The 21,810-nt window shown below is 56.7% G+C and overlaps 1 protein-coding gene across 1 annotated transcript; it reads right to left on the reverse strand.

The window, feature by feature from the left end:
• Positions 1-3,159: 3,159 nt before the first annotated feature.
• ABCD1 (ATP binding cassette subfamily D member 1) lies at positions 3,160-21,703 on the reverse strand. The gene is made up of 10 exons (XM_032397435.1): positions 20,368-21,703; positions 17,508-17,688; positions 11,410-11,552; positions 11,152-11,320; positions 10,552-10,646; positions 7,546-7,691; positions 7,046-7,191; positions 4,931-5,015; positions 4,587-4,712; positions 3,160-4,476 (listed from the first exon to the last, which is right to left on the reverse strand). Exons 1-10 carry the CDS (start codon positions 21,265-21,267, stop codon positions 4,266-4,268), a joined length of 2,202 nt encoding a protein of 733 aa, XP_032253326.1. The 5' UTR covers positions 21,268-21,703; the 3' UTR covers positions 3,160-4,265.
• Between the last annotated feature and the right edge of the window lie 107 nt (positions 21,704-21,810).

Consider the following 21,810-nt stretch of genomic DNA (forward strand, 5'->3'; position numbering starts at 1 on the left):
TCCCTCTTTTCCTTCCTAGGATTGTCTAGTTATACATTCTCTCCTTTCATTCTCACCAGAGACTGGTTTATTTTGCTAATTTCAGAGAACAAACTTTTGGCTTTATTGATCTTTCTTTTTTCCATTTCATTAATTTCTGCTGTCTTTGTGATTTCCTTTTTTCTACTTTCTCTGGGTTTATTCTGCTGTGGTTTTTCTAGCTTCCTGAGTTGGTGCTCATCTTATTCTTTTTAAGGCTATACATTTCCTCCTAAGCACTGCTTGAGCAACATCCTATATGGTTTTTTTTTTTAAAGATTTTATTTATTCGAGGGGCGCCTGGGTGGCTCAGTCGTTGGGCATCTGCCTTTGGCTCAGGTCATGATCCCAGGGTCCTGGGATCGAGCCCCGCATCGGGCTCCCTGCTCGGCGGGAAGCCTGCTTCTCCCTCTCCCTCTCCCCCTGCTTGTGTTCCCTCTCTCACTGTGTCTCTCTCTGTCAAATAAATAAAATCTTTAAAAAAAAATAAAGATTTTATTTATTTGAGACAGAGAGAGAGAAGAGTGAGGGGGGCGAGCACGAGTGGGGGGGGCAGAGGGAGAGGGAGAAGCAGACTCCCTGCCGAGCAGGGAGCCCGACAAGAGGCTCGATCCCCGGACCCTGGGATCATGACCTGAGCAGAAGGCAGATGCTTCACTGACCAAGCCACCCAGGCGCCCCTATTCATTTTCATATGTAGTGTTTTCTTTGTTGTTCAGCTCTGTTGTTAGATTTTCATTATAATTCTTCTTGCACCGGTCAGTTATTTGGAAGTGTATTTTAAAATTTATTGTACATTAAAATTTCCAAACATATGAGAGGACTTAATTTTAGTTTTATCATTTTTTAAAAAATATGATTATCTTTTTCCTTGGACAAGAGTCAAGGAGAATAATTTTCTTTTTATTTTTTTTTAGATTATTTATTTATTTATTTGACAGAGAGAGAAAGAGAGCGCACACAAGCAGGTGAGCGTCAGACAGAGGGAGAAGCAGAGAGTCCAACACAGGGCTCCAACCCGGGACCCCGGGATCACGACCTAAGCCGAAGGCAGATGCTCAACCGACTGAGCCACCCAGGCGCCTCTAGTTTTATCATTGACTTAGGATTTTATTCTATCACAGTTTGAGAACGTGATTTGTACAATATCAATTCTTCTAGTATTTGTTGAGATTTGTTTTGTGGCCAAGGACATGGTGAGTTTTATTAATCAAGCTTGTTCAATTTTTCTTGTAGTCTTACAAGCTTTGTCTTCTTGAGCTACCATGTGCAGTGAGATGCAGTGTAATTTATTGTGGCAAGTGTACTAATTAATTTTTCTTTTTACGGCTACTTTTTCATTTGATATACATTTGAGGTTCTACCATTAGGCAGGTGCACACATGTTAATGGTTAATGCTTTCAAATGAATTATTTATTTAATCATTATGCAGTGACCTCTTTTATTCCTAATAATGATTTGTGCCCTGAGGTCTACTTTGTCCGATGTTAATTTCTCTCCACTAACTTCCTTGTGGACAGTATTTGCCGGCTATGTCTTTCCATCTGTATCAATTACGGTTTGGTGGAAGACCACAGAAACATTCTAACTATGTAACTTAAAAAGAAAAAGGATTTATTATCAGGTAGGGACAACTTCAACAATCTTGGGAAGAAAAGGAGGAACAGCTCCTAGCCCCCTCTGAATTCGCCACCTCTCCTGGGATCAAGAAAATAAATCCTAACCCCCAAATTCAAGTAAAATGTAGGCTATTTCCCATCCCCCAGATGAAACGCCAGGCACCTCTTCTCCAGGTTGTCTCCTTGTATCTTCAACCACCACCTGTCCCTCCTCCAGCTAAGGGTGCCATTGCCCACCTGGCCACCTAAGCCAGAGCCCAAGGGTCACCTTGACTACCCCTCTCCACTACCCCAAGTCTGACCCCCCCCGACTTTCTTCTAGTCTCTCTCTAATACGCCCGGGATTTCAAGCCTCAGCACATCTTGCCTGGGCTGCTTTAAATGGTCACTCACTCATCTACGCCTCTATCACCTATCATCTCTCTCTATGTATCATCTCTCTATTATCTATCAATCATGTATCATCTAGCTTTCATCAATCAATCCCTCAATGTACCTGTCATCTATTATCTATAGATCTATTTTTTGAGGTGACATTTATTACAGCCACAGTGTTGTGTAACCCTCACCTCTACAGTTCCAGAACATTGCCCCAAAAGGAAACCCAGCCCCTGGCAACAACTCATCTGCTTTGTGTCTCTATAGATTTGCCTATTCTGGATGTTTCCTACCAATGAAATCACACGGTATGTGGTCTTCCATGTCTGGCTTCTTTCACTCAGTGTCACGTTCTTATAGTTCATCCACACTGTAGCAGAGGTCAGAACTGCACTCCTTTTTTTAGCCAAATAGCATTCCATTGCATAGAGAGACCACATTTGGTTTATCCATTCATGTTGATGGACTTCTGGGTTGTTTTCACTTTTTGATTATCACCAACAGCCCTGCTACGAACATTCACACCTAAGTTTTTGATTGAACACCTATTTTCAGTTCTCTTGGGTTTAAGACTAGGAGTGAAGTGCTGGGTCCGTGCTTAGCTTTCCACAATGGCTGCTCCATTCTCCTTCCCACCAGCAGTGGACAAGGACCGAGCTGTGCGCTCTTGCCTCCCTCCAAGCAAAGCCTCCATATCGCCCACCGTGGGCATAACTGCATCTTGTCTCCATCCTGCCAAACACCCTTTGGTGGCTTTTCGTTGCCTCCGAAGTCAGTCCAGGCTCCGTGGCATGGCCCCAGCACCTCCCTTCCTCTGCCTTCCGCACCACACTGACGTCCTGCGCCTTGCTCCTGATTCACCTCTGGGCTGTCCCTCTTCCTAGAAGGGAATTCCCTTCCAGCATTCCCTCTTCCTAGAAGGTCCAGAACTACATCTTCCCCGCTCCCCTCTGCCCCACAGGGTCGGGACTCCTCCTCTGTGCCCGCCGCCCAGCCCACTTTGCAGCTCGCTGCTTTTCCCCCAGTGTCTCTCCGGACGCTCCTCATGCGGGGACTGGGCAGCAGCCCCCTCCTCTCCACCCCAGCACTGGGCCCAGGATTGGTCCAGAGTCCTAGTTGCCAATATTTTTGTGAGACGTTGCTAAATCTATCTCCCCACCGGAGAATATGCTGAGCTGTCTTTGGGTGGGGGCAGGGGTTGAGGTTACTCCTTCCACCCCAGGCGACCTGATGCCCCTCCCGCACTCCTCCCCAGCCCTGCCAGACAAAGAGGCCAGGAGGCAGGACGGCACTTTCTGCGGGAGGCTTTTACTGAGGGATTGAGGGATGCTCCCCGGCCAGGTGGCTGAGGGTCTGGAAAGGCACATGCGGTGGCTGTGGTGGGGTCTCCCTCTTGGGTGGGGCCTGGCTCTGCAGATACAGCTGCCCTGGCTGACCCCTCTTTGGCACTGAGCTGGGCGCACAGGTGCCCTCATGCCCGGCAGCCCCAGCACCCGGTTCCCCCTTCAGTGGCCTGTACCCCCCCACCCCACGGAGGTGGCTGGCAGTATAGGCTGGTGGGGCGACAGGCCGCCGGGGGCTGGCTCAAGGGCCAGGCCACCTGTGGGAGGACCGCGGCCCCGGCCACCTCCGCTGCTGGCTGGGTGCTCGTGTTGGCAATCGAGATGGCTCCAAACAGGAATCCAATAAATTAGCTCGTAGAAGGAAGGGAGGCTAGGGGCAGGGGCTACATTCTTACCATCGCTCGCTAGTGCTGTGCGATCCTTCCTCCCGTGGCAGGGAGAAGGGGTGCACGTGAGGGGCCCCGTCTGGCTGTGGGTTCTGTCTGGCTGTTTCTATGGCAGGAAGGGTGTCCTGTGGGGTGGGAGCCTCAGTGGGCCATTTGGGCAGTAGCTACGGATGGCCCGTGGGGTCTCCAAGGGACTGAAGAGGAGGGAATAAGGGGGACTGCAGCGTCAGGAGAGCAGGCCCCCCGCCCCATGCAAGGCTCCGCACAGACTGGCTGGTGGTGTGAGCCGGGGGCTCCCCTCCACCCTTCCCCCCTCCTGGAAGAGAAGAAAGTCCCATCTGCCCCGCCCAGGGAAGGGGGCCCAGGGACAGGCACGTGGTTTTGCTGGCAGTCCCCTAGGCAGGGCAGGCCTGCGGCCAGGAGGCCTGGGAGGGAAAGGCATGCAGGACAGGCCTGCGGCAGGGCCAGGTGAAGGGGTGGGTGGGCAGCTGCTGTGGTTTCCTTCATGTGGTCCCAGGGCTCAGGGGGGAGCAGCACCCTGGAGGACCCCAGAGCCTTGGCCCAGGATCTGGCAGAGCTCCTGGAGGCGCCGCTGCATCTTGGGGATGCCCGCTAGCTGCTGCTCAAGCCGCTGCTTCTCCTCGGTCAGGCTCAGGCGAGCGGCGGGGTCTAGCTTCTCGAACTTCCAGCCACCCTCCCCATCAAACTGCAGCAAGTGCGTGTGGTACTTCCTAGGCCGGGAGAGGAGCGGAAGCCGTTGAGCAGGAGACACTTGCCTGGCCTCCCCCTCCCCAGCCGCCAAGCAGGTGGGGTGCTCCGGGCAAGGAGGGGGGGCACCTACCACAGGGAGGGCCGGTGGGTGATGGAAAGCAGGGCGATGCCAGCGTCCTTGGCCGCCTGGAAGATCTTGCCTTCCACGTCGATGCTCACGGCGCTGGTGCACTCATCCAGGAGGGCGTACTTGGGCCTGGGGCGGGGGGGGGGGGCAAATGCGCTAGGCTGTGGACCCTCCTTCACAGAAGCCTTGGCCTGTCCCCTCCCCCCCCACCCTGTGGGAACCCTGACCTGCGTACTGATTCTGCTTCTTGTGGCTACGCTGGCTGGGCCCAGGCCGGGGTGAGGCCTCCTAATGGCCACAGGGCCCCTGGCTGTCCCACTCAGCCCCCTGGGGACCACCCAGCTCACCTGTGGTAGAACATCCGGGCCATGCCGATTCTCTGCTTCTCACCCCCCGACAGCACATCCTTCCAGTCACACACGGCCTCCCAACCTAGGCAAGGGACAAGGGGCTTCCCTGTGCAGGGCCCAGACCCAAGGGCGGTGGGAGGGGCCGAAGGGACTGGTGAGAGTGGGAGACGGGGGCATATGTGACTTTGGAGAAGGCTGGCCCCTGGCTCCACGCGCCCTGGATGCTTATCTATCTGGAGGTGATACTTTAAGAGTCAAAAAAGACTTGTGAGCAGAATTGTGTCCCCTCCAAAAAAATGACATGTGGGCATCCTGAGCCCGAGGACCTCAGAACGTGACCTTATTTGGAGACACGGGCTTTACAGAGGGGACAGTTACCACGAGGTCACGAGGGTGGGCCCCAATCCAGCAGGACTGCGCCCTCACGTAAAGGGGAGCACTGGAGACAGACACGCACAGAGGGAGGACTGCCGCGCACACGCCGAGGATGCGGGCCTGGACCGGCTGCTGCCCTCCCGGAAGGGACCGACCCTGCCCACTGCCGGCTCTTGCGCTTGCGGCCCCCAGGACGGGGACACGAGCCGCCCCGGCACCGTGCCGCGGCAGCCCCGGCAGAGGCCCGCAGGACCTAAGAGATGCTAACGAACAGCCCGCCGGTGCTTCCGTCCCTGGGCAGCAGGTGGCCGGGCAGAGCCCCAGGGACGGCTGCTGCGGTCTCTCCAGAGGGCTTCCCACCCGCAGGGGTCACTGCCTCAGCAAGTCCGAGCAGAAACGAATCCTTACGTCCCACCTCCGCTCCGTCTTCCCACGGGACTAGGAGTTTTGTCAAGGCGTAGGGCCACCCACAAAAAAGACTCTACTCCGTAGCTTGCCTTGAGGTGAGGTGTGACCATGGAACTGAATTCCGGCCAATGGGGTATAAGTGTGTTACACATGTGTCAGCTTTGGGAACTTTCTTTAAAAGACAGATGACAGGTACCCTTGGTTCTTCCCCCCCTTTCCCCTTTCTCTATCCCATGGCCTGGGATGTGATGTGATAGCCGGAGCAGCCATCTTGGATCATGCGATGACTTTGGGAATGGAGGGCCCACAGAGCTGAGTGACCTGAGGGGCCTTCACAGAGCTGGGCTGCCTCCGTCAACTGTGGCCTGCTTTCCTCGGGACTTTTATGTCACAGTAAGATAAACTTGTGAATGATGTAAGCCACTGTTGTGGGGAGGGGGTTCTGTTACTCCCAGCTGAACTCCATGCTAATAGGTTGTGCTGGTAGGCCCCAGGGGCCCAGGGCACTCCTGGAAGACAGGAGGAGGGGTGCACTCCCGGGCACAGGGTGGCTGGTCAAGCTCCCCCCAAGTGATGGAGGCAGGAAGTTAAACCTGCTTTTCAGATTTCACTAAGAAAATTGAGTCCAGCCCCACCTTGGTTTCCCCCCACCCTGCAGCTGGGCTGCCCTCCCCTCCTCCCCCTCTCTGGGCACAGCAGGCATTTGCAGACAAACCTGGTAAGCCCCTGACCAATGCCTTCTCTTGCTACCAGCCTGTCCCTCCAGTCCTGCAGGCTCCTTTCCAGGGGATGGCACCTCCCAGGCTCAAGCCAGAAACCCAAGCGTCCCCTCTGGCTCTGTCCTGCCTCCCATGCTAGAGGCTCGCTGCACACACACCCTGGGCTCACCTTCTCTCCAGCTGCCCTGCTCGTGCCCAGGGTCTGTCCTCTTGCTAAAATGTGACACCGACGTGTCACTTCCCTGCCTAAGGCCTTCCAAAGGCTTCCTTCACTGTCAGGGAAAGCCCGGGCTCTCCCCGCCTGGCCCACAGGGCCCTCCCTGCCACTGAGCCCCAGAGCCTGGAGAGGGTGTCCAGGGCCAAAATGAGCGCCCCCTGCTGGACACCTCCTGCTGTGCCTGGCCTCCCTGGCCTAGGGAGCTCAGGGCTGCCCTGATGGGTGGGGCTTTCTTGGGCACCTAGCACTTTGGACTTCTGGATGTCAGGGTCATCTTCACCCCTCGGGGGCCAAGAGGGAGGCAGGGGCGAGGGTGACAGCAGATTCCCCAGCTGAATCTTGGGACAAGGGCAACCAATCTAGGGCTCCCTCCCTGGCCACGTCCTCCCCTACCTCCTTCCCGCTGCAGGATGTGGTTCAGGTGCACGATGTCCAGAATGGCTTCCAGGTGCCGCTCCGAATAGCCTTTCCTTCGCATGTCGTCCACGGAGTCTGGGTAGATCACCTGGTCCCGCAAGGAGCCCACGGACATGTAGGGCCTGCCGGAATGCCGCACGTCAGCAAGGGCGGGCCTGGCCCTACCTCCGTGCTGAAGCCCTGCGCCTGAGCAGGCTCTGTCATGGGCCCTGGCCGCCGGGGGCAGGGCCGACTCGAAGCCCGCAGACCCCCACCACCAGCCGCCCTGCGCACGTGCGCCAACACAGCCCCACACCGTACACCGCATGTGCGCACACGCATCACACGGCCACGGCCACGGCCACGGCCACGGCCACGGCCGGACGGCAGGGGGAGGCCCCGTTGCCCCTCAGACGCTGTGCTCTCCTGATGCCCCAAGCCCTGCCATCTCCGGGGTGGGAAGGGGTAGGGGCCAGGCTCCGTCCCCGCCCCCTCACCTCTGAGGAATGTAGAACATGCGCTGCGGCGGGGGCTTGTAGAGCACGCCACCGTACGTGGGCCAGAGACCGCCAAGGATCCGGAAGAGAGAACTCTTGCCGCAACCGTTGGGGCCGGTGATGAGCAGGTGCATGCCCTCTTCCACCTGTGGAGGCAGCGCTGGTACCCGGCAGAGGGGGCCTGCATGGACCTCCCTCCTCCCAACTGTGGCCCACGCTCGGGTCCACACCCAGGCCGGGAGGTGGGCCACTCTCAGTCTCTTGGTAAGGGACAGCGGGGCCTGAAGGATGACGTGTGGCATCCAGAGCCCCAACCAAACACCTGTTTTGGGTCCTGGCCTGGCCCCTAAGCCCCTGACATGCACCAGAGAGCATGGGGCCAGCATGAGGAAGGCCCCAGAAGGCCAATGTCACCCTCTCTCCCCTGCCGTCCCACGTCACTAGGACTCCCAGTGTCTTCGCTTCCCCAGCAGAGTTGCTCTCCCTTGAGGAACGGTCCCGGGAAAGGTGCCTTCTTTCGAGTTCTAGGTGGACAGTACAAACCCCCAACTCTGTCTGTTCCTAATGCCTGGCCAGTCCTCCTGCCCTCGTGGGCCTCTCTCTGTCCCCACAGGTACTAGGGTGCTGGCAGATGCCTCTGTGACCCCTGGGCTCAGCGTCAAGGGCCTCAGGCTCCCCAGTTAGCCGATTACATGGTGCCCGCTGGTCTTATGGAAATGCCTGCTGTAAGAAAAAGGCCAGCTGAGCTTGGGGGGGAGTGTGCAAGAAGGGGGGGGTCAGACGGCAGGGCACCCGGGGCGCAGCCCCTCCCCCATCGCCATGGTGAGTTCCGCTCTCGCAGGGTGTGACTTAACAGCGCCAATACCGTGCAGTCCCCACGATCGGAGGGAGGCGCTGTTACGGATTGAGCGGGGCCCCCAAGACCTCAGAATGTGACCTTATTCGGAAAAAGAGACTTTGCAAATGTAATTAGTTAAATTTAGATGAGGTCCGGGGCGCCTGGGTGGCTCAGTCGTTGGGCGTCTGCCTTCGGCTCGGGTCATGATCCCAGGGTCCTGGGACCGAGCCCCACATCGGGCTCCCTGCTCCGCGGGAGGCCTGCTTCCCCCTCAGCCTGCCCCTCCCCCTGCTTGTGCTCTCTCTCTCTCTCAAATAAATAAATCAAAATCTTTAAAAAAAAAGATTCTATTTAAAAAAAAAATTTAGATGAGGTGTTCCTGGAGTGGGTGGGTCCCTAATCCAACGTGACTGGTGTCCTTATCAAAAGGAGTCATTTGGACACAGAGACATGCACACAGGGAGAAGGCCATGTGAGGAGGAGGGCAGAGATTGACGTGAGGCTTCCGCAAGCCCAGGAACACCACTGATGGCCAGTAAAGCACCCAAACTCGGAGGGGGCCTGAAGCAGACTCTCCCGCAGCACCCCAGTTTGGCCTTCTGGCCTCCAAAACGGGGAGAGAAGCCACTCCTGCTGTTTGAGCCCCTCACCGTGTGGTCCTGTTACACTGTAAACGCCCTCTCCCCCAGTCAGCCAGCCTCCCTGGTCCCCTTCCCTGCGCCTCGCCCTCTTCCGCCAACCTTCTTGCCCCACCGCCTGGCCGATCATGACTGGGAACTGCTCCCCTGCCTTCCCCCACATCTCCCAGCCCCAGAGCCTGGCTTCCGCCTCGCCTCCCACCCCAGCTCTTCTGTCCCAGTCACCCCCCCTCACCCGGCCTTGCTCCCTCACCAGCTGCGCCCCGGCGAGCCAGGGCCCCTGGTCTTTGCCTACTTGGCTGCCACTGGGCCTGCAGGGAAATCGTTCGCCTTGGATGAACCAGCCATTGGTGGCTCCCTGCCATACCCCAAGAGTGGCCGCGGCCAGGGGCGATGGGGATCACAGCACTGTCCCACGTTGCCTGGGTAACGAAATGTGCCCGGCCTCCAGCTGGCTCTCAGGACCCCTCTCAGCGGACCGAGGAAAGGAGCCTCCACTTGCACCACGAGGCACTGACCCTCCACTTGCCTCTTCCCAGTAACTCCCTGCCCAGCCGTGGCTCCGAGGGACCCAGCTCTGCAGCCAGGCGCACAAGGCCCCAAGGCCCCCCAGCTCCATGCTCCTGCCACTTCACTACCTTTCCTCTGCCTGCCTGCTGGGGGACACCTTCTTCCTCATGCTGCCCATCCACCCTGAGGCTCCTGGGTGAAGCTTCCGGTGACCTCTACTCACCTCAGGGACGGGACCACCCTTCCTGTGGCCCCCATAGGATCCTGGGCAGCTAACTGGGGACCTTTGCAATGTTTGGGGGACCCAGCATAGGGCTTCCTGAGGGCAGTGCCCCTCCAGCTTACCTCTGGTTCCCAGTGCCCAGCCCAGGGATGAATGAATGACTCCCTCTCGCTTCTTACACTGACCCTGCCACCACAGGTCTCTCCTTCATTCCATCATTGCCTGACCCTGTCCAAAGCTCTGGCTAGGGACACAGGTGACTGGTGGGGGTTGGCCACCAGGGCTTCCTTCCCACAGACAGCCTCTGTAGTGGCTGAGAGCCCTCCCGGTGGGCCAGGCTGTTCCTAGTACACACCTACACTGGGGGCTTCTTGAAGCAGATGGGTGGGACCCTAAGCCCAGGTCACTGGAGGAATCTATTCCACCATAGTTGGAGTTGAACCTGAGTCCCCAGGTCCTGGGCTTCTCAGGGATGGGGGTGGGAGGTGGCAACGATGGGGCCAGGGCCAGGAGCCCTTGGGTGACCCTTCGCTACTCTTGGTAATCGCTAGTCATTTTAGGACTGCACTGTGACAGAACCAACAATCAGAGACATGTTGGCGTTTCACCTGGACCTTAGCCCACCTGCCAAGTGGATCTGGGGAATGACAACGTATGCAGGCCCAGTAGGCCAGACACCAAAGGTTGGGGCTTGCAGATGCAGAAGGCCAAGCCCAGGGTCCTGTAGCTCAGCCCAGCTCAGCCAACACTCCTGGGTCACGCAACCCACCCCGAACCCAGTCCCACACTTGACCTACCCTGATATTGAGGCTGGCCACCACCACCTCTCCCGTGGGCGTGATGATGGGGATGTTCTCACAGATAATTCCCTGTTCCACATCTACCACTTGGCCTGGAGAGAGAATGCAATGAGGGAATACAGGGAGCAGCAACACCCCCTCTGCCTTCTGGTGGATTCCACGTGCCCCCCCCCCCCCCCCCCCCCCCCCGCAATAGCACGCCAGTGTGTGGTCTGGGGCCCCTTGGGAATATGGTGGGTCTTCCGTGAGCCCATCCCCAAACAGTGTCTGGTGCTGTGCTCTGGGCAGGGGAGGGGCAATGTCGATTCTCTGGCTTCTGGAACCCGAGGCATGGAGTCCACCCTTACGCTGTAAAACCCTCCGACACTGGCCCCTGCTGTGGTCTTGAACTTTCTCTTGCTGCCCACATGGGAGAGCGATCCCCTCTACTCAGGGACTGCATCTCCTTCTTTTGCAAAGAGAAATAAGAGAAATCTTGGCCAGAGCCCTGGGAAGGCACCGGCGAGTGAGGGGCTCGGCTGGCAGCTACTGCTCTGGGAAAGAAGGTTGCAGACCCTGCCTTCTGGGGGGGGGGGTCTGGCGGGAGGGTGCCCTTACCTCGGATCTGCAGGGGCCCCTCTACACGGACACCAGACCTGGCCACAGCCCCGGGCCCTGCCTGAGGGTCCTCCGGCTCCCCGGGCCTCTTGAAATGGCAGTGCTGGACATCTTCAAATACCTGGAACATCTCGTGTACTCGGGCTGTGTAGCCGGCCAGCTCTGTCACCTGCGGGGAGGGTGACCCTGGCTCAGACGCTACCAGCTGGGGGAGGGGTGGAGGCATGGCGGGGGGGGCGGTGCTGGGCTGGGGGGTACCTCCTTGTAGGATGACATGATCCGCTCGATGGCATCCGCAGCAGCTGTGAGGAGGTTGCGGGCAATGGTGAAGGCCTCTGTGCGCTCGCTCACGAGCTCCTCCTCCTTCATCTCCAAAGCTGCCTTCTTCACTGCCTCCAAGTCTATGGAACACAGTGGAAAGGAGGGGACTGTGGAAAATCAAAATGGACTCACTAGGGGAAAGACGAATCTCTGCGGCAGATGGTGCTGGGACTAGCGGGTGTCCACTTGCAAAAGAATGACCCCTACCTCACACCACCTGCAAAAACTAACTCATGTAAGAGCTAAGACTATAAAACTCTTGGAAGAAAGCAGCTGTAAGTCTTTGTGAGCTCGGATTATGTATGGCTCCTTAAATATGATGCCAAAAGCACAAGCAACAGAAGAAAACCAGATAAATGAGCTTCATCAAAATTAAAACTTTTCGGGCATCCAAAGGAACCATCCAAAAAGCGAAAAGGCAACCTACAGACTGGGAGAAAACATCTGCAAATCACATATCCGATAAGGGTTTCGTATCCAGAATATGTAAAAAAAACTTTTCCCATTCAACAACAAAGAAAACCCAATGAAACCATGGGCAAAGGATCTGAATAGACAATTCTACTGTATTTCCTAGATCTCCAAATGGCCAATAAGCACATGAAAAGACGCTCAACATTATTAGTCATCAGAGAAACATAAATCAAAAGCACAATGAGCTACTACTTCACACCCACTAGGATGGCTGGTGGGGCTGTAAAATGGCGCAGCCCATGTGGAAACCGGTCGGCCAGTTCTGAAAAAGTTCAACAAAGAGTTACCATAGGCCCCAGCAATTCCACTCCTGGGGATGCATCCACGAGAAACAAAAAATACACGTTCACATGAAAACTTGTACACAGGTGATCACAGCAGCACTATTCGTAATCATCAAAAGGTGCAAACGACCCAAATGTCCATCAATGGACACATGGATAAAGACACTGTGATACGTGTATATAATGCAATATTATTTGGCCGTAAAAGGCAGTGAAGTGCCGATTCACCCTACAGTGTGGATGAACCTTGAAAACGTGATGCTGAGTGAGAGAAGGCCGACACCAAAGGCCACAGATTGTGTGATTCCATTCATGTGAAATGTCCACGAGAGGCCAACAATCCATAGCAACAGAAAGATGAGTGGGTGTTGGGGGCTGGGGAGTGCTGGGGAGGGAGTGACTGCTAATGAGTCTAGGGTTTCTTTCTGGGGTGATGACGATGTTTTGGACTTAGTGGTGATGGTTGCACAATTTCATCAATATATTAAGAACCACTTAATTAGGGGCGCCTGGGTGGCTCAGTCATTAAGCGTCTGCCTTCGGTTCAGGTCATCATCCCAGGGTCCTGGGATCGAGCCCCGCATCGGGCTCCCTGCTCAGCCTGAAGCCTGCTTCTCCCTCTCCTACTCTCCCTGCTTGTGTTCCCTCTCTCGCTGTGTCTCTCTCTCTCAAATAAATAAATAAAATCTGTTTTTTAAAAAAAGAACCACTTAATTACACACTTTAAAAGGCCGAATTGTATGGTATGTTAATTACATCTCAATAATCTGGATAAGAAAATGAGCCATTAGGCATTTGGCTTTCTTTTTGGGCAGAACCAGCTCCTTTCCCCTAAACTGTCCTCCCTCTGTCTTATACTAATGACGCAGCCCCTCTTGGGGCGCACCTGCACCTCATCATCCAACGCCCAGAGCTGTTGTACCCCCGAGTCTTTCCAACACAAATGTCCCTTTTGGACCTCCACTGTTACCCCCGTTTCTCCCTCAGCTCACCCCTCGACACCGTATTCTGGGGCCGCTCTGAGAACGGTCATCCTTGATGCCTCTCTTTCTCCCTGGGAGCCTGTTTCTGTCTCGACTTGCTTTTCTGTTTCAGTCTAGACCGTGTGGCTGCTTACTTCAATCATCTTCTGTCAGTGGTTTTGACTCCCTTGACCCTTAGAGCTCCCAGGAAGGCAGGGCTTTCACACAAGGAATGTGCTGGAAATGGTGATGGGGAGGAAGGGGGCAGCTGACTCTGAGGGTCCTGAGATGTGGGAGAGTGAGCAGTGCCCACTGGAGTATCCGGGGAAGCTGAGGCTCCTGGGGCCAAAGTGGTAGGAAGGAAAGTCCTGTGAAGGGCCCAAGGACTCTACCCAGGGGCATATGTCAATTCAAGGTGGAAGCCTCAGGGACATGATGGCAGGGGTGGGGTGGCAAGGGGCAGGAAGCCAGCTCAGGGTAGATGGCCTCCCGGGCAGTACCGGGTGGAAAAGGCATGGGATGGATGGCCTGACTGCCTTGCATTGCCTTTTCTTGGGCCTGAACCAGGAATCCAGGGAATAGGACGGGGTGGGGAGGGGGTTAATCCTGACAGTTTATGGTCCTGGGCCTGCCTTCCCACTGTGCCCCCCATTGACTAGCCTCCAACATGCAGGGGGGACATAAGCTGTCCTCCCCAGATGTCCTAAAAGCCAGAGAGGGACTACACACTAAGGGAAAGGGTTTGTAGTTGCTGGGGGCATCCTGGCAACAGCTGGTACCTCCCTGGAGACAGAACTGACTGCCCTCTGTAGGTTCCCTCAGAGGCTAAGGCAGCTAAGACCAGGGCCCAGGGGCAGGATGCCAGGCAAGCTGTTCAGGGCAAGGCCATTCTCCCTCTGGGCCCTCCAGCCTTGCAGCTCCAGCAGTCTAGAAGGGCAAAGGTATCGAAATTTTCCCCTATTGATAAGTGTCTGCCTCTTCCTATAGGTCCCCAGGGCTTTCAGCCTCCTCGAAGCACCCAGAGCCCTCACTAGTCCCTGGGTACTAGGGACACAGCAAGGACAAAACAGACAAAAATCCCTGCCTCCATGGAGCACGCACAGCCTAAAGTGGCAGAGTGACAATAAACGAAATAGAGAAGTAGAGCAGACAGGGTGTGTGGCGTTGGAAGAGCAGCGCGGCGGGGAAGGGGAAGAGGATGGTGGGGGCGGTGGTCTCGGCAGAGGAAAGAGGGTTCCTGGAAGAGCTAGTGGCGCTTGCAAGGGCCCGGGGGCAGAGGCACTGCTTCCGGGGAATAGCGAGGAGGCCAGCAAGACAGAAGAGTGAGTGTTTCACATTTTCACAGGTAACTAACTATAAAGGGCCATGAGGCCAGGGACAAGAGCTCATCTTCTTTGAATTGCCCACAAAGTCTGGTGTAGCCGAGTCTCCAGAAAGTCCTAGGCTTTCACAGGAGGGAGAGGCCTTGGGGACTAGATGGGCCCCAAGGCCAGCTATAGAGGAAAGGAGCTGCAGGCGCTTCCTCACAAAGACCACAGGTCGGTTTCCTCGTGGGTGGATTCCCACGTTCCAGGCCAGGGGTGCTGACTGGGTCTGGCACCTGGGCCTAAATCAAGGCCACCCTTTATGTAAGGCCTTTGCGGGGGAAAGTAATAATCCCCCTCCAATTAGATCCTTCCCCTTGGGGGTTACCCAGAGAAGGACAGTTGAGGGTACAGAAGCCCCAAAGTAGAGACACAAATAGAGAGAGAATCAGAGACTTTGGCTCTGAAACAAGTCAGGCTCTCTCTCTTTACATGCAATTGAAAACCCTCTTACTGGGCACCTGGGTGGCTCAGTCGGTTGAGCGTCTGCCTTGGGCTCAGGTCATGATCCCAGGGTCCTGGGATCGAGCCCCACATTGGGCTCCTTGCTCAGTGGGGAGCCTGTTTCTCCCTCTCCCTGCTGCTCCCCCGCTTGTGTGTGCGTGCTCTCTCTCTCTCTCTCAAAAAAATAAATAAAATCTTAAAAAAAAACCAAAAACCCTTGTACTACCAAATTGCATAAAATATAACACCTTTAATTTTTTTAATTTTTAAAATATATTTTATTTTTTTAAGTAAGCTTTATACCCAACATTGGGGCTCCAACTCACGACCTGGAGATCAAGGGTCGCACACTCCACCAACTGAACCAGCTGGGTGCTTCAAAGTATAACACCTTTTCAAGCAGAGCTGTGCTCCAAGGAAAGCAAGGGAAATTTCCAGGAACACAAAGAGAAGCCAGCAACCAGGATGGGAGAACACAGAGAGGTTTCTCTTGTGCAGCTGGGGCTCTAGGTGCACTAAAGAAAAGGTCTCTTCTAAGAATCTGTAATTATGTGTCCGGAGTTCAAATTAATACCGTCTCCAAGTTCAGGAAGCCCTCTTCTCCAAGCTGAGAAGCTAAGGTAAAATGGCCTCCAAGTGATTAATTGCCTGGGCAGGCATGCGTGGCCCAAGCACAAGCAAATACACACCGTGCTGGGGAATGACCCCTCGGGTTAGGCCACTCAGGGTTCCCACGGAAGTCTGGTTGCAAAACCCACAGGGAAACAATCCACCATGAGTGAAGAGCAGCAGATGGAAGATAAAGCTGGCCTAGATCCCCAAGAATTCTGATAATCGAATCGTTGGATAGAGACCATGGAGCATAAAAAGGAGCAGTCCAAAAGATGAGAAAAGCAGACACTTACGAAAACAGTTTAAAATTCCTATTTGAAAAGAAAAATGTCTGTTTTCACATTTTTGTGTGAAAAAGAAGCAAATAGAACTTATAGAAATAGTCACTGAAATTGAAAAAAAAAATTCAAGGGGTGCCTGTGTGGCTCAGTCGTTAAGCGTCTGCCTTCGGCTCAGGTCATGATCCCAGGGTCCTGGGATCGAGCCCCGCATCGGGCTTCCTGCTCAGCGGGAAGCCTGCTTCTCCCTCTGCCACTCCCCTGCTTGTGTTCCCTCTCTTGCTGTGTCTCTCTCTGTCAAATAAATAAATAAAATCTTAAAAAAAAAAAGAAAAAAATTCAAATCAGATGCTGCTGAAGAGAAAACGGATGGACCAGTGAGCATAAAAGATCTGCAGAGAGTGCCCCTAATTCAGCACGGTGCTAGGTGGGAGACAGCCAAGTGGTGAAGAGTTGTAAAGGAGAGAATGAGAAGAAAAGAGTAAAAGGACAAGACCAAGGCAATATTTGAAAAGATAATAGCTGAGAAATTTCCGGAATGATGGAAAAATCTGAATATATGAAGGCCATACAACAAATCTCAAGCAGGACAAACAGACACCTACAGGTAAACACTTCATAGGGAAACTGCAGGATGCCAGAGAAGAAAGCCTGGAAGTAACCAGAGAGACAATGCAGGCTGCCAGGGGCACTGAAGCTGATAACAGATTGTCCAACAGAGACAATGGGATATTGTCAAGGGGCTGGAAGAAAGTAACTGTCCACCTTGACTCCCACACCCAACTAAACTTTAGTCTGGGAAAAGAGTAAAATAAAGATGTTTCACACAACAAGATAATCTCAAAGTTCCCATGATGAAAGCCTTGCAGAAAGAACTTCTAGAAGTTATCTATCTGGAAGAAGGCAACTGGGCTGTGGAAAAGGACCGGTGAGCAAAGAAATCGGTAACCAGAGGGGTGAATTTAAACCCACATTGACCCAATAAAGCAATAGCCAGGCATCAAAACAACAGGAAAGCAAACTTGACACTGAGCTCCATCAAACATCAGCGTGACTGGGCCCTGAATTAGAATGTTCTAAAGGACAAAATGGGAATCCTGATGACCCACTAGCTCAAGTGACAAGCAAGGTAGGCTTTCTTGTCTCCCTTCACCCCCACCCCAGGCCTTAGGGCCAAGGTCTATACCCGCTGCAACCTACTAGAGTTGTTTTAGGCACAGGAAAGCCAAGGCCCAGGCGATGAAGGAGCTGAAGCTACTTCCCTATCCTCCGACTCCCGGGTCGCAGTGAGCCAAGGACAGGACCAGGTGGGCAAGGGTGCGTGCGTCTGAGGAAGGGACATAAGGGCTTCCTGCTTCCCAGTCCCCAGCTCAGCTGAGTGGTACCGAGGAGTGTGAAATGCTGTCAAGGGAAGACACACGCCGAGCAGAGGGCAACCAGGAGCTCCAGGAGAGTGTGACTTTTGCTGAGCTCAGGATACCGGCTGGGCCTCATGACCCTAGCAGAAGGGGCAGGTAGGTCAGCCAAGCCCCGGGGCCTCCCAAGCCTAGCACTTAGTGATCCAGGAGGACAGGAGAGCGTCCCTGCCCCCGCCCCTTTGGCAGCCGTGGCTCTCACCTGACTCCGAATAGCCGGTGGCAGTGATTATGGGCACGGCCACCATGAGCAGGCCCGAGGCGCTCCACACATACTTCATGAGGAACTGCTCCAGCATGATGTACCACAGGCGCTCCAGCAGGATGAGGTTAATCTGCGAAGCCAGGTCCTGGTAGGAGTGCTGCAGCAGGGCTAACTCCACCTGCGGGGGGGGGGGGGGGGGGGTGACAAAGAGAGACCAAGAGGCCTCACGGTAACTACCACAGGGGCCACAAGAGTCTCCAAGCACCACGCATACATGCTATGAAATTTGATGGCCAGGACAAGGTCAAGGGCTGGGGGTTACGACTGGGCCATATTTACAGGGGCCAGTTTTCAAGCTTTGGGACCACCTGACGTCATAGTACCAGGGGACAGTCGTAACGAAGAAGGGACTCGTCACCCCCACCTTCTGAGGCCCATTCCCATCCCTTCTTTCCACTACCTCTCTAGTTGGGACACTTACCATGCCCCTCTCTTTGCCCCGCACCGCTTCGGGACATCTTTGGGCAATTGCTGGGGGCTGCTGGCCTGAACTAAGCAAAGGGCAGCACACGAAAGCAAAAGGCAGTACTTGGTTTTGAGGAACTCGGTTCCAGAGTCTCTACTTTGGCCCCGCCTCCCCAACCTGCCCAGGGTCCCCCCGGATGAGGACCCTACACTGCCTTCTCCCACAGAAACCTGGAGGGCAGGCTCCCAAGCCAGCCCTGCCCTTCCCTCCCCATGCCCGCACTGGCCACAGCACCTGCAACTTCAGGCTGCGGACACACAGGTGGCGGGAACTGGGTCATGGCAGGGTGGCCATTAGGTTGTGGGTTTCTTGGCTCGTTACGGGGGGTGTGCCCCGGCCCTGCCTCCCACCCCCAGCTGAGCACAGCTGCCCAGCCTGGCACCATCTCCTTTGTCCAGCACTTTCACACCTGACTCTCCACTTGACTCTCATCCCATGCGACAGTATGTGTACTCTCATGTCCACTGTACTGGGGACGCCAAAGCCCAAGAGGCAAAGGGACCTGCCCAAGCTCACACCGCTTGGAGGTAGCAAGAGGTGTGCAATTTGGACCATCCTGGCAGAGCCATTAGGAGAGAACCAGATTCTCATAAATGACGCTTTGACCTACTAAGAAAGGTTTACCTTGCTCTCAAGCCAGCAAGAGTTTGTATGTATGTGTGTGCATGCACACGCGAATGAAATCTAAATCAGCCTCCTCCCTGAGATCTCAATGAGAACAGAACACTGTGACGTCTGCCCTCCAGCCAGCCAGCCACCTCTGCCCTAACCTGTCGAATGGAGCCTGGGTCAGTGTCCACAGGGACATCAGCTGGCGGAACTGGGGCGAGCCACACGCCTGCACAGTAAAGGCAATCAACCCCCCCCCCCCCCCACGAGGACCCATCACCCCACACCACTTTCCAGCCCTTTAGCCGAGGTCAAAAGAGACAGGCTGCGGACATACACCAGGGCCCTCCTGCCCCCACCATCCTGGTCTGGCACATGGACCGCCTTTGCATTGAGTCCAATCCTGGTTCCTGAAGTGAGCACGCCTCCTCTGAGCACCCTGGCAATCCAGGCTCGTGCTGGGAGCTGGCAGGAGTGCCCGCCGGGGCTGACAACGGAGCTGCGGGTAACGTGCCAAGTGCCTCACCCAAGGCGGTGGCCGCCTGCCAAGGCCCTGCAGTCCGGCATGTGGGAGAGGAGATGGGTTGTGGCTGCAGACCAGGCATTTTCTCCTAATCCGGAGCCCGGCCTACACCCGGGATGCCCCCTCTGCCGAGTTTAGGGACAAGCCTTTTTGTAAAAACATCACGGCCTCTGCCCACTGTGCAGCCAATGAGGCAAGGTCCGGGGACAAGAGGCCACCTGACAAAGACAGGACACACAGGCCTTTGGGAGGCGGGCGCCACCGTGCCCCTCCCTTGAGAAGCCCTCGGAAAGCAGAGAGCAGGGCCCGAGGCAGCTGCAGCCCCAGGCAGGAGGAAGGGGAGGGGCTGAGGCGAGATAAAGGGAGCAGTGGCCCGGAGTAACCTTTCCCAGCACCAGGCTCCCGGCAGGCCTGGCCTGCTGGGGAGCTGCGCGCCTGCGACCCAGGCGGAAGGGCGGCCATGCGGGGGGTGGGGGGCAGGGTGGCTGCTGGGCGGGCAGGAAGTGCGTCCCGCCGCGCTGGCGGCCTGGGCCAGGCAGCCCTGGCCCGGGGCCTGGGGAGGCAGCCGAGCAGGTAGCCAGGCTGGCCCGCGGGCTCAGGTGGGGGAGGCTTTGACCCCGAGTACCTAGCGCTGCCACCGCTGTGGCCGCGGCGCTGGGTGCTGCTCGTTAACCCCCGCTTGGGCTGAGTCATGCCCATAATGCCAGCCTGCCTGGCCCACCAGCTTGGCCAGATGCTGGCCTTCAAAGGGCCCGGGGCGGGGGGAGGGGGGGCACGAGGGGCCAGGCAGCAGGAGGCCGCGCGTCCCACTGTCCCTGCTCCCAGATGGCAGGAGCCTCCTCCTGGCTGGCTGTAGGAGTGGAGCAAGCACGGAGCTCCAGCGTCTGAAACCGCTAGGATCCACAACTCCAGGGCCAGGCCAACCACATGGAGGAGGAGAGGAAGCAGAAGTGGCCTGGAGCAAGCCGGCAGCCGGCCCAGGGCAGTCCCCACCCAGCCTTCCTGCTTCTCCCTTTCTGAGCCGAAGTCTGGGCTGCCCCAGGCCCTGCCATCCCCAGTCTTCGTCTTCTGTGACCTCCCCACACCTCCGGCATTAGCCCCAGCCAGACCTGGGCTTTCCACGCTGTCCATGGCTGCCCTGCCCCCTGGCCTCCCAGCCACAAGCTTTCTTCTGGGCCCAGTACCCCGACCTGCCCCACCTCGTGGCCCCCATAGAAGGCGATCTCCTCTGAGTTGGCCACCACTCGAGAGTGCATGTAGCGCAGCTCTCCCTTCCTCCGTGCCTCCTCTGCCACCAGCTCGCCAAACTTGGGGGAGAAGGCTCGCAGCACGTTGGCTGTGAGGAACACAACGAGGCCAGCAATGGCCGAGGGCCAGGCTGTGCCGGCCCCCCGGGAACGGGCTGCTCGAAGCAGGGTGTAGGCGGTCACAGCAACATCCAGGAGCGGCTTGGTGAGGTTGGAGTAGAGGTGGGCCACAGAAGCTGCAAAGGCCACCACGTCCTCCGTCAGGGACTGGTCAGGGTTGCGAAGCCGCCCGTCCATGTTGCTGACTCTGTAGTAGGTCTGCTGGGAGAAGTAAAGCCTGTAGGCGTGGGCCACTAGACGGCTGCGGAAAGACAGGGCCAGCTGGCCCTCTAGGTACCGGATGGCGCTGTTGATGAAGGTGGCGGGGAGAGCGATGAGGAGCCACTGCAGGAGCTGCCGGCCGAAGGCCTGTGGGTCCTTGCGCACGATGCAGCGGGCCAGCCGGCCGTCCAGGCGGGCCACGTACACCGACAGGAAAGTCCGGCTCACCAGGGACGCCGAGTGCAGTGCCAGCAGCCCCGTTTCCCGGCACAGAGTCCTGGGGAAGAGCAGCCGCAGGAGCCCCAAGAGCCGCTGCAAGAACACCCGGTTCACGCCGGCCTTGGCCGCTGTGGCCCCAGAGACCTCCTGCGTGGACTCCCCTGCTGGTACCTGAGGGCCCCTGGTTGCAGCCAGGTATTGCCGCACCAGAGGGTAGATTCTGTGGGCTCCATAGGCCGTGAGGGCCAGGACCAGAGCTGTGCGCTTCAGCGTGGTCACCCGCGAGGACCGGGAGGTGGAGAGTACCGGCATGTCACCTGGGTTGGATGCACAGGGCTGGGACTGGTGCCTGAGGCAGAAGTCGAGGCAGGTGGCTGGAAGGGTTGTTGCTCTGACCCCCGGCTCCTTGTCTAGGCAACTGGAAACCTTGCAGTGGTCCCTGAGACTGTCGCGTTAGGCCACCGGGGCGGTGCTGGGGCCCCTGGTGCGGTGGGCTCAGGGCCCTCCAGGGTAGCGGCCTCTTCAGGCAGCCAGGGTGGAGAAACTTGTCAGGCCCCTAGCCCCCGGGGTCAGAGCCTCGGGGGGGAGGGGGGATGTCAGCAGAGAGGGCGTCTCTTCCTCTCCACCTCCTTCTCCGCCTCCTCCTCCTCTCCTGGTGGCGCCCCTCCCCGGGGCACCAGGCGCGTCCGTCCGCTCCGCAGCCTGGCTGAAGCCGACAGTGACTCCACCACCCACCCCTCCCCAGGGGCAAGCCGGGGGGGGGAAAGGGAGGAGGCGGAGGAGGGGCGGGAGGCGGAGCCCGGGCGCGGCGAGCCCCACCCCATTCTCGCCCCACGGCTGGGCCCCGCCCCTTCC

Source organism: Phoca vitulina, unplaced genomic scaffold (genome assembly GCF_004348235.1).
Source record: "Phoca vitulina isolate PV1807 unplaced genomic scaffold, GSC_HSeal_1.0 scaffold99, whole genome shotgun sequence".
NCBI lineage: Eukaryota > Metazoa > Chordata > Mammalia > Carnivora > Phocidae > Phoca > Phoca vitulina.